At 37.8% G+C, this 13,297-nt stretch overlaps 1 protein-coding gene across 32 annotated transcripts in view; it reads left to right on the top strand.

Annotated features, from left to right (window-relative positions):
• Positions 1-13,297, top strand: part of Tmtc2 (Transmembrane O-mannosyltransferase targeting cadherins 2) — a 740,743-nt gene that overhangs the window by 706,070 nt on the left and 21,376 nt on the right. For all 32 annotated transcript variants that reach the window (XR_010949712.1, XM_067766547.1, XM_067766560.1 and 29 more), the window contains one exon: positions 1,724-1,809. Coding sequence is in view for 31 of the 32 variants with exons in the window: in XM_067766547.1 (XP_067622648.1) it covers positions 1,724-1,809 (86 nt within the window). In the remaining variant the exon portion in view is untranslated. The remainder of the gene's footprint in view (positions 1-1,723; positions 1,810-13,297) is intronic.

Raw genomic sequence — 13,297 nt, 5'->3', positions numbered from 1 at the left:
TGAATAACGGGAAAATGTTATTCATTATTCATGAAATGCTTGAATAAAAAATACCATGTTATTCATCACTCAAGTTTTCTTGAATAATGAATAAAAAGTTATATTTTATTTTTACGTCAACGGTTATTCAAATTTGTTGATAACGACCATCCCTGGATAGAATTATGCTCTAAAAGTTACTTATCACACCCATCCTGCTGGATGGTACAGAAGCATGGACCATGACAACATCAGATGAGGCGGTTTTGGGAGTGTTCTATAGAAAGGTTCCTTGGAAGATTTGTGGACCTTTACGCGTTGACAACGCGACATAAAAAAAATAAAAAAAATGTAAGGTGCGCTAACCTCCGAAGAGATCTAAGACCGAGCTTCTCTTCCAATTTGCGTCGTGCTCCTCTTGATTTTCCCTACAAATTGGCCGGACGGGACCTACATATTTTATGCCGACTCCGAACGGCATCTGCAAGGCAGATGAGTTTTCACTGAGAGCTTTTCATGGCAGAAATACACCCGGAGCGCTTGCCAAACACTGCCGAGGGGCGACCCCGCTTAGAAAAATTTTCTTCTAATTGAAAAATCTTATTTCTAAAATTTTTTATGTTGCTTTGACCGGGGTGTGAACCCAGGGCATACGGTGTGGTACGCGGAGCACGCTACCATCACACCACGGTGGCCGCCGCGACATAGTCCAGCGAAATAAAGCACAGCGGCTACGCTGGCTAGACCATGTTATGAGAATGAAAAATGATGATCCGCATAAGAAAATGTTTTTATATGGGAGATTTCTTCTCTCCTTGACAAACTAACTTGCTAAGAAAGCGGCCCGACAGCTGTTTAGCCCATATTATAAGCATAAAGTCATTGTGCTATCCCACATACTCAAGGAAAGGTTGGTGCCCCTGGAAGTGCCTAGTGGCAGTAGTGAAGGCCGCAGAGGGTGACACATTTAGCCCGTATAGGGAGTTTGTCAAACGTTATCTGCGTAACCTAACTACTGAGCGTTTTCGCTGTTCGGGAACGCAGCCCCTCTTTCGAGTTCTGCCTCCTTCTTAAACATTAGCATACCGACATCAGCACAGGGACGTGTTCTGGGATACCCAGAGCGTTTATGATCCACTTCAGGATTTGGGCGTGGTTGGTGGCAGAAGAGCTTTCCTCTTTGGGTTGTTCCAACCCTTTACTACGTAGTCTAAAGTTTTTCACTTATTACTACATGTTAGTTAAATCGAATTTTTGCTTACCTTAAAGCTATATATGTGACCTGGAATCATGAAAGGGACCTATTGCGTGAAAACAAGTTTACTAGAAAACGCGTTTAAAGTTTTTGTTTAACTTGACTCTATGTAGCGGCCGGCCGGTGTGAACGAATTTTTTAATTAAAATTTAAGTAACTTCCCGATAAGCTACAAGCTTGAAACTTGAAATGTAGTTCAGAACCCGATGACAATGCAATAATAAGAAAAAAACTCCTATAGGTGGCGCATGGATCGAAATATTTCAAAAAATCGTATTTGTTGTCCGATTTGGTTTTAAATGCGATTTAATAGGAAACTGTGGTTTGTACCATTAGAAAGAGCGTTAAATTTCCTATAAGAATCACTAAAAAAGTGAACAACGGTATTTTCGCACAATAGGTCCCTTTCATGATTCCAGGTCACATATTGAGTATATTCAAATGCTTTACCTTGTACTAACATACATATATTTTTATTACTTTTTTAAGGGGAATATTACATCAAAATCAACAAAATTACAAGGCTGCAATTGAATGCTTTCGGAAATCGATTCAATTTCGACCAAACTTAGCAGGTAACCAATTTTGTTTGTATTTAGAAAAAAAAAAACAGTTTTTTAAAAGCTTAAGTTCTTATATTGTAGTGCTTACCATACATTCAGAGTGTATAAATATAGAAATTATAATAGGTAACTAGATGCTTTTTGCTCCCAGCACGTTTTTTGCACTACAAGTCTTTTCGATTTGATAATTATGTCCAATTTGTTTGAGAACACTATATTTCTGCAGTGTTTCTAGAGTCGTTGTCTAATATTAGAGTTTCGAAAACAAGGGTAGTTATCTAACATTCCTACAATCTTTATCTAACTTCTACGTTTATACCGAACCCAAGCTCTTTGTTTGCCATTTCTTTTATGCAAAAAATCTATTGATCGAAATGAAATTTTTTGCTTTCGCTTATGCCTAATTCATATTTCGATACATCTCGCAGTTGTAGGAAACAGGCAAACACGGTTGTTGTTGTTGTTGTAGCGATAAGGACACTTCCGAAGGGCTTGGGGAGTGTTATCGATGTTGATGGTCCTTTGCCGGATGCAGATCTGGTACGTTGCGGTAACAAGCACCATACAGGTACTAGCCCGACCATCTCGAGAACGATTTGCTATGACCACATGAAACCTTCTAGGCCATAACACCCTCCCACCCCCTAGATCAGTGGATACCGCCCTAATATCAGCGCCTTACTCACTGGTAATAATCGCATTATCTTAAGCGATTTCAATGCCCATCACGATCTATAGAATTCAAACTTGCAGGCGGACAGTAGGGGTGAGATGCTGGCCGATCAAATAGAAGAAACAACGTTCTGCACAATAAACGGAGACGCCCTCACACGTATGGTAGGAAGCTGTCACAGTTCGCCGGATATATCAATCGTCAGCGCAGGCCTCGTAAACTGCGTCAACTGGCATCCGATGGTAACATTGGCATCCGACCACCTGCCTATACTTATTTCGTTCGAGCGTACCGCCGATTTCATCGTCACAAAAAACGCACTTTCATAAACTTTAAAAAAGGAACGTGGGATGAATACAAATCCTTTACAGACAACCGCCTTGCTGCCCTCCCTATCCCGACTGATGCTCGCCAAGGAGAGCGTGCTTTCCGCAAGGTCATTAAATCCGCCTCGCCTCGCTTTATTCCCGCCGGTAGAATTTCCGAAATTCGGCCTCACTTTCCGGCGGAGGCCGCAAATTTAGCGAGAGATCGTAACCTTATAAGAGAGCTCGATCCCGACGACCCCCAAAATAAGGGATATAAACCAACGCATCAGATTGCTTGTGGATGAACAGAAGAGGGCGAAATGGGAAGAGCACCTAAGCGGTTGTAACCTCTCTGCCGGTGTAGGTAAGCTTTGGTCCACCGTAAAGTCCCTATCGAATCCGTCTAAGCGCAATGACAAAATTTCCACCGCCTTTGGCGATAAAGTGCTGTGGGATGCGAAAAAATGCGTGAGCGCTTTTTGCCGACAATATATAATTCATTCTACGGTCGACAATGTTAGACGGAGGGCCAGCAGACGCGCACATAAACATAAATTCAGCGCGTCTCCAATTACCATTACCTCCAAAGAGGTTGAGGATGCCATCGGTCATGCTTAACCATCCAAAGCAATGGGCCCAGACGGCATAGCCATGCCGATGCTTAAAAGCCTAGGGAAAGAGGGTTTCAAATATTTAGCACATGTCTTCAACCTGCCTCTTTCCACCTTTGTCATTCTCGAAAAATGGAAAATGGTCAAGGTGGCCCCGCTACTAAAGCCTGGGAAACCAGCTAACAGCCCGATATCTCTCCTATCGCCAGTAACCAAGACACTTGAAGCCATTTTGCTCCCTTATTTCAAAGCAAATTTGCAACTGGCCTATCATCAGCATGGCTTCAGAAAACTTCATAACACAACCACCGCGCTAAATGCCATTAGTACCCAGATAAATGCGGGTGGTGTCCTATCCCCACTTTTTTTTAACTTCTACATAACAAAGCTACCTTCGCCACTAGAAGGAGTTACTATCGTTTCCTACGCCGATGACTGCACAATAATGGCCACAGGCCCGGGCCCACAGATCGATGAGCTTTGCAACAGAATAAACGGCTACCTCCCTGATCTCTCCAGTTTTTTCGCCTCGCGAACTGGCATTATCACCGAGTAAATCCTCCGCGACCTTATTTACAACATGGACATCCCAAATGTGGACCAATTTGAACATCCACGTCGATGGCACTACGCTACAGACTGTCCTACACCCCAAAATCTTGGGTGTGACGTTTGATCAGGATCTACAATTTGGTGATCATGCAGCCGCAATTGTACCAAAAATTCAGACCCGTAATAAAATCCTCAAATCTCTTGCTGCCAGTACTTGGGGAAAAGAAAAAGAAACGCTCATTACCACTTACAAAGCAATTGCCCAGCCGATTGCATGCTACGCGTCCTCTATATAGTCGCCAAGCCTAAAAACTACTCACTGGAAAAAGCTATAGGACTGCAAAAATACTGCCCTCAGAACCGCTACGCGTTATCTTCTTATGTCCCAGAACACCATCTACATAATGAGGCGAGAATACTCCCCATCAGGGAGATAAATGCGATGATAACCAAAGAGTTCCTGTTGAATACCCAGAAACCTGGGCATCCCAACAGACACCTGATTGATGAGCCAACACTGCTCAGGGGCTTAAAGATTAATCTCCGTAAGCATTATGAGGAAATACGGCACATGAGAACTCAGCCGTATGAAGCCAAAAAAACACAAGCTGGTCCTCAGTGAACTCCACAAACAGGCGTCGGACCTTTATGCCAGGAATTGCCCGGTGAATGCAGTGCTCTATGAACAATGCCCGAAACTTGCAGAAGAGGAACGCACACTCCCCAGGGAAACGCGAATCTCTCTAACTCAACTTCAATCTGGATACTGTAACAGGCTAACCTCTTACCTATCCAGAATCAACCGCGACATACAAAATGTATGCCCTGCTTGCGTTGTGTCCCTACATGACACCAACCATCTCTTCAATTGTAATGGGGAACCAACGCCTCTAACACCCCTCTCATTATGGTCCACACCTGTTGAAACAGCAAGTTTCCTTGGACTCCCGTTAGAGGACATTGATGACAATTTGTGATCGGTCGCACCTATTGGATGGGGTGAAGCACTGCTACAACAACAACAACCCCCTAGATCCATCAGGAGTTCAGGGCCACCAGAGCCACGGCTGTTAATGAACCAGGATTTGCCACGGGTAGGTGGGTTGACAATTGGGTTGGAGAAGCTATATATTGCGCTGGCAAACCCTTGAGAGGGTTGCGCTTCACAACCCCTTGAATCAATTTGGTATTTCAGTCGCCTCTTACGACAGCCATACCTACCGTGGGTATATTCTAAGCCCCCTAACCTGAGGCAAACATGGGCTTACGTTTGGTGGAAATGTAGTATTAGAAGTAGTGGACACAGAAATATACAGTACCGCGGTATCTCTTCAAGCAGTCGGGCTTGAAGGACGCTTCAATATATTTGAGAGTTTGGCACTTTAAAGCCGAAAAATCCTGCAAGAAGCGATAAAGTTAAGACGGGCTGGTGCTCTTGTTTCCGTTTTTACAGTCCGTGGCTCTGTTTATGTAAGAGACTCAAGAACCTCTCCTCCGACAAATATTGCTGAGCTCAACGAACTACGCAAATATATACAAGCCAGTACATAGCTTTAGTCTAAACATGTTAAGTAGGCCATTTCGTCCTATGTAAAGATGGCCTATTTAAGTTTATTTTTTTTGTCTAAAGATTTTACTTTTATAAATGCCTCGTGATAACAGATTAGGTAGGGCTGGCGATAATAGCCGTATTATGGTTACAGTCTTGTGTCAGTAAAAGAGAGGTTTCAAGATTGTGCACTTTAATGCCAGGAGTTTTATATTTTTACAGTATATAAGTAAAATATGTCAACATTCAACTCCAGCAATGATATGGTGCAACAAAATACAAAAATAAAAGAAAATTTCCAAATGGGCGTGGCTCCGCCCTTTTTCATTTAATTTGTCTAGGATACATTTAATACCATAAGTCGAACAAAAATTTACCAATCCTTTTGAAATTTGGTAGGGCATAGATTTTATGACGTTAACTGTTTTCTGTGAAGATGGGCGAAATCGGTTGAAGCCGCGTCCAGTTTTTATACACAGTCGTCCGCTGTCCTTCCGCATGGCCGCTAACACGATAACTTGAGCAAAAATCGACATATCTTTATTGAACTTAGTTCACGTATTTACCTGAACTCACTTTATCTTAGTATAATAAATAAACGAAATCCGACTATGACCACGCCCACTTTTTGGATATCGAAAATTTCGAAAAATGAAAAAAATTTCATAATTCTTTACCAAATACGAAAAAAGGGATAAAACATGTTGATTGGATTGGTTTATTGACGCCTTCACATACACAACTAAGGGCCACTCCCTTCGTACAAACGCATTCCAGAGTCACCCCTGGTCTACCTTTATGGCGATATCCCGACAAGGCTTCCACCTATAGAACTAAGGCCCACTGCATTTTAAAATACATTTTTTCATTTGATACCCATATCGTACAAACACATTCTACAGTCACCCCTGGTCCACCTTTTGGGTGATATCTCGAAAAGGCATCCACCTATAGATCTATGGCCCACCCCCTTTTAAAATACTCTTTAATACCTCCCATTTGATACCCATGTCATACAAACACATTCCAGGGTTACCCTAGCCTATATGCTGATTTTCCCTTATTTTGTCTCCAAAGCTCTCAGCTGAATATGTAATGTTCGGTTACACCCGAACTTAACTTTCCTTACTTGTTTGTAAATACTATACGCACTTGGAATTCCATACCGGCTGCCACAAAGAACCGTGTAAACCAAAGGAACTATAGACAAATTATTTACCAATATTTTTCAACATATCTTGCTTAAATTGGCCACCTATAAAACTATTAATTATTTACTTATCTTAGATTGTATTGTCTTTTATTAATTAGTTTTCTGTATCTGTTTTATGTATAATGATTTCTATGAATAGTATAATACTAGCAGATCCGTCAGACGTTTTTCTGCCCTAGATTTGATCTATCTGCATACATTTTAATAAGCTTTTTCCGTCTAACTCTGCTCTCCCCCCTCTTCATTTTTCTTTATCATTTCATTCACTCCTCCCTCCGTCTTTCTCGCTTCATCTATCTCTATCTTCGTCTCACTCAATCTCTTCTCTATCTAATCTCCTTCTCCTTCCCTCTTTTCCCTTCTCTCAAGTTTTTCCCACTCTTCTTAATCCCTTATTGCCAGGCCCAGAGGGTGGTATGCATTTTGTTCCAGTCCCATTCCGAGTCCCAGTCCCACTCCGAGTGTCAATCCCAGTCCTAGTCCTAATTCCATTCCCAGCACGTCTGTGGTCTACTTCCCGGAAAAAAGGATCGTAAATACTAACATGTATAGGCAAATTTATATACCAAATTTCAGGCAAATCGAATAGGACGTATGTATGTAAATAGGTATGTGGGTATTATTAATTCATGTCTTTATTTCGGCTTCGCATGCATATTTATCAGTTTTGCCAGGTTGATGCGACTAAATCGAATATCACAATGAAAATTACTTTAAAGCTCTCAGCAACAGCTTTAATTTGATATCCATATTACACACACATTCTAGGGGTATCCGGGCCCACGTTTTGGCCTATATCTCGAGATCCTAGTTACCCAGCGGTATACAATTTACTCTGTACTAAAGCACCCATCAGGAGCTTCAATTTGATATCCATAATGTAAAAACACATCCTAGTGTTACCCTGGTCCACGTTTTGGCCTATATCTCGAGACCCTAGTCACCCACGGGTACGAAAAATACCCCGAATCAAAGTACTCATAAACAGCTTCCATTTGATACCCATATTGTACAAACATATCCCAAGATTACCCAGGTCCACGTTTTGATCTCAAGACCCTAGCCAGAACGGAAAAAAAAGTATCCTATGTCTGTCTCCTGGTTCTAAGCTACCCCTCCACCAATTTTCAACCAAATCTGTTCATCCGTTCTTTAGTTATAAAGAGTGTAACTAACACCACTTTCTTTTAATATTTATACTTTCATCACATTAGAAACTTCAAAAATAACAGTATTTCTCCACTATTTAATGGATGTTGTTATACATACAAACTAAAGACCTGCAACGAATCATCCATTCGGCATTTAAGCCACTCGCAAAAATCGTTGCTTACTAGTCTACACAACAATAACTCGCCATATGAGCCGAACAGCTTGTAAGCAACGACCGAAGCGAATCTCACTGCACTGCAGCGATGAGAAATGCGCGTTTGTTTTGTGGCACATTATGCACTTAACTCGAAAGGCAAATGAGTCGGTTGACAATTGAGTCGATTGACAATTGATTCGAAAGGCAATAGTATAATATTCAACTACAAACATATATGTACATATGTGCGTGTATTTCCTAATTTTTTACAAAGTGTTAAATGTATGACTCAATTTCGACAAAGCGCAAAATACGGTTATAAATAAATCGAGTTTTAGATGATTTTACAACAACAATAAACAAACTGGCTATTTCTAAAGAGACATAATTTTTGGATAATTCGAACTTAGTTTCGTAAATTTAACACTTTTTAAAAAAATTATGTGTAGTTAAAAAGAGAAGAGTTTTCTTAACTCAGGTACATTTGTACTTATTTTTATTTCGTATAATGTAAGTAGGTACATTTATGTTTACAAGTAATTGAGCATTAGGACACTTCCTGATTCCTCATAGAAAAAAAGAACAAAATCAAAAAAGAATATTTGCTTTATAAATGAAAAATTAGATTTTTTCGGTATTAAACAAAACAAAATAGAAAGGAATTTCATAAATATATAGTAATATGGCATTAAATACTAATACTACTAAATGTACTAATTCAATAATTTAATGTCCATATTATTATGCAAAAACATTATCTGAGGTACCGAAAACGAGCTGCAACCGATCGCACTCCGCTTTTCTGATATTAAGTGCCTAGCTTTGGAAAAAACTCTTTCCGAAGCAGCACTGCTGGCTGGATTCCCTAATAAACTATTGACTACTTTATAAAGTAAAGGAAATTCTAATCGATGAATGTGCCACTACTGAATCGCATTGAAGTCGTCATAATACGTGACATTAGTGGACTCGTATTTAACTAGCTCATTAAATACAATATCGTCCCCATTCGAAACTTGAGTTGTCTGTAAAAATACGTTAAAAAGCTGGGATTTGCGAGTAGGAGGATTCGCTGATGTACTTTGTTTGTCCTGGTTGGCAGTTTCATTGACGTAGTTTGACATTTGCTTTCTGCATTCAGTTCTTATAAGAAATTTATCATTTTCATTAAAAAATATTAACTTGTTAGTTGGGGGGAACAAGAATACCGCTACTTTATGATATATGGTAAGATTTTGCAAAACAGTGGTGTCCAACATATCACTCAGCTTGCCCTTAAATTGTTTCATGAAAGTCAGTTTCATTTATTGCGCAAATACCTTTCAGTCTGTAAACATGAGGAAGAACCAAATGCAGGGTTGGATAGTTTTCACCTTCTAGCTCCTTTGATGATTCTTCGAAAACCTCTAATACCTTCAAAATTTCCTCCACGTAGTTTATGTTAATACCATTGAGTTTGGACAATTCACGTTTTCTTTGCAATATGCTATTAATTTCCGTCCAGTTTTTTTTTGATTGAGCTAAGCATATAAAATACAGTGTTCCATCTTGTTGGTGAACAGCTTTTAAGAGTTGATTGTAAGTTTGAATTTTCACCAGATTTTTTAAAATATTTTACGAGTTTAGTAGCTTTATCACATATATCATCCAACTCAGGTACAGCTTCAACAGAATCTTCCAACACATTATTTAGCAAATGGTTAATGCATGAAATATTTGCATAGGACTTAAAGGCCTTCTTCATGTTTGTTCCCCTATCAGTTACAAATGTGGCATTTTCAACAAGTAAGTCATGGAATTTTAATATTTTCAGCATCTTATGTTGAATGTTTTCCCCTAAAGAAAGAATTGACTGTTACTAATGTTTTTCTGAAGTGCCTAGCCAAAGATTAATGTTCCACCAAAGTCTAGTCAAAATTTAAATATTTAACTTTCATTTTAAACTTTTAAACAGTGAAATTCAATAATGCACTTTTTTAAAAAATTTGCGAAATATCAATTTTCAGATTTATCAAATCCTCTCATATAAAAAAATGTTTATCTCGGGACCTATGAGGACGTACCGTTTAGAATTTGGCAACAGCATCTTTGATATTGGTCCCATAACATGAATTTTTTTAAATATGCGTATTTTTTTTATTTAAATGTAACTACGAATTTTTTGCCAATTTTTGCTAAATATAACTTTCTCGCAAAAAACATAAAAATCATAAAATTCTTTTTTATCGAAAAAGATCAAATGATTTATTACATGGGATCTTTTTCTATAAAAAAGTACTTAATGATTTTTTTGATGTTACCGATATTTATCGAGTTATAATATGATTGGTTATTACAAAACTTCTAAAAAAATAAAGTTTCGCAATTCCTTATGTATGGTAATATATTAGGAGTATACCTAAAACATGGTAAAGTTAGAGCAATATCTAAAAAAAATTCCCATTTTTTATGGAAATACCTTGGTGGAGCTCACATATGTTTAACATATGAAGTGTGCGCATATATATTTGCATGGGGAGAGTGTTAGCCTATTATTATTAGTATTATTATATCACACGTTTTATTACAAACAGAAGTAATTCAGAATGCCATTTTTTTCGCCAAAAGCAAATAAAGTATTTTTTTATATACAATTCCTTTACAAAAATTAAATTCAAAAAACTAAAATTTTAAGTTACATCTGCTTACAATAAAACGTGAGAGTTTTACTTTAATTATAAAAGTCAAACATATTAGTTAAAATTTGATATTTTAAATCAATATTAGACTAAATTATTCACATCGGACTTAAAATTAACAATTTAATAGGAACTATTACATAATTTTGAATTTAATGCCTTTTACCTGTACATCTTTCCCCTTTAAACGCTGATAAACCTAATAGCCGATTGATAAGTTCACCATCCTTTATGTAATGAATTGTCAGGGACATATATGAAGTTCTTATAAAGTTATCGGTCCATATATCAGAGGTTAAGCCGTAACCTATCTTACTTCCATTTCTTATCATAAACTGCAACTCATTTTTTACTATTGCAACCGTTTTGTCATATAAACTACTTATATTTCTAGATATTGTTGATGGATGTGGTAGCAATGCTTCAACATTTACATGTGGCCCATATTTCGCGCCAATTGATACAAGGAACTCAGAAAATTTCAGAAGACCACTGTCTTGTACTATTTGAAACGGTCGGCAATTAACAATCACCCATCCCGTTAAAATATTAATTCCTGTGTGTTTCAATTCAGCACTAACTTCCTGTTTTGAAGTAGAAACATTATCCTTCATGGTTTTATAGCACTTATGCCTTACTAAATTAGAAGTGCTATTTTTATTAAACTTGTACACATTCCAACAAGTTCTGCAAGCAACTATATTTTCCAATTCGATGCCCGCGTTAGTTTTAATTTTTCCAAAAATATTCCAAACTGCACTACGCCCTTTTTTTCTACAAATTTGGTACTCCTTACTGAGGATTTTGTTTTTTATTTCGCGAAAATTTTCATCCCCACTACTGGCATCATCAATTTGTGGTACAGAGCTACTCGAATTTAACTATAACGTAAATATAATTACGTTTAGATAATATCCACTAAATAACGCTAAGCAAAAAAAAAAAAAATACGCATCAATAAAATATACTTACACCTCCTTCCATTTTAGCGTCCTTTTCTTTTATAATTTTATATGCTTTGAAAATGCAGAACGCAAGCAAGCAACGACTCAGTAGCAAGTATCGAATGAATAGAGTTATTTACAGCATTTAATGGTGTTCTAACTGTTAACTAGCTCGTGAGTCGAAAGGCAATACAAATTGGAACAGTGCAAACTGTTCATGAGAAGAGCTGCTGCATTGTCGCTCATTGCTTGTTGACGATTGCTGTTGAGTGAGTGTTGATCGTTTGCCAAACCGAATCAAAACAAACATCAGCTATAACACCGAATCACAGTGTGTGCATAGCGAAGTGAATCAGCTTGTGCAGCACTTTAATACAAACCTTCCTCTTCAATCACTCTATCTATTAAAAAAAGCGCGTCAAAATCCGTTGTGTAGTTTTAAAGGTTAAAGCATTCAAAAGGAACTTAGGGACATAAAAAGCGACTTTGTTCTATACTATGTATTGATGATAGTGATAGCGATACATGCAAAAATACAAAAAAATTAAGCTTTTGTTTAAGAATTTTAAGGAAATGTTCAATATTTTTAACGAGAGTATTTTTCAATAGATGTATGCATTCTTAACCATTTATGTTGCATTAACTTGACAACAACGCATAAATATGCCAAGCTGGTATGATATGAAAATACATACATACATCCATACATATAAATGTACTCCCGAAGTTAAAGCCTCACTCAAAAGCAATTTGCTCGCACAGTTGACACCGAACAATCACACACACGAATTTTTTGGTAAAAATGTTACTTTTGTTTAAACAATTTGGCTGATATAAGAAAGGAATCAAGTTTTTTTTTTTTTTTGATGCAGATCGAAGGTAAATATTTCAAAGTTTTACTGAAAAGTAGAATTTTTTAAATCCATCCGTCCGTTAATAAGTTATAGCTGTGTAAACAAAAATTTTATGATTTTTTACTACATTTTTGCAACTTGCCACGCCCCTATAATATATATCTTCAAATTATATTAACTGTACCATCTGTAGATAAGCTTTCAAATGCAAAAAACCGTTTTAAAATCGGAGCATTCTGTGTGAAGTTATGTGCATACATGGCATTTAGCGACTTTATTTAAAAGATTTATAGATAGATTATACACTCCTAACTGGATGTTTTATCTAATATATAAAATTCTTCTGTCACGGTTTTAGAGGCTAAACTCCTCCGAAACGGCTGAACCGACTCTCATGAAATTTTGTGAGCATATTGGGTAGGTCTGAGAATCGGCCACCGTCTACCTTTTTTTTGCTACGTGTCTAGGGTCTTGAGATCAAAACGTGGATCCGGGTATCCCTAGAATATGTTTATACAATATGGATATCAAATGAAAGCTGTTGATGAGTGCTATAGTACAGGATAATTTCCATACAACTGGGAGACTAGGGTCTCGAGATATAGGCCAAAACGTGGACCCGGGTACCCCTACAATGTGTTTATACAATATGGATATCAAATGAAAGCTGTTGATGAGTGCTATAGAACAGGATAATTTTCATACAACTGGGAGGCTAGGGTCTCGAGATGTAGCTCAAAACGTGGAAAAGGGTACCCCTAGAAAGTGTTTACAATATGGATATCAAATGAAAGCTGTTGATGAGTGCT

The sequence above is a fragment of the Eurosta solidaginis genome, chromosome 2 (assembly GCF_040869045.1).
Source record: "Eurosta solidaginis isolate ZX-2024a chromosome 2, ASM4086904v1, whole genome shotgun sequence".
Classification (NCBI taxonomy): Eukaryota; Metazoa; Arthropoda; class Insecta; order Diptera; family Tephritidae; genus Eurosta; species Eurosta solidaginis.
The sequence above is the reverse complement of the archived record's forward strand: the minus strand, read 5'-3'. Positions and strand labels throughout refer to the sequence as shown.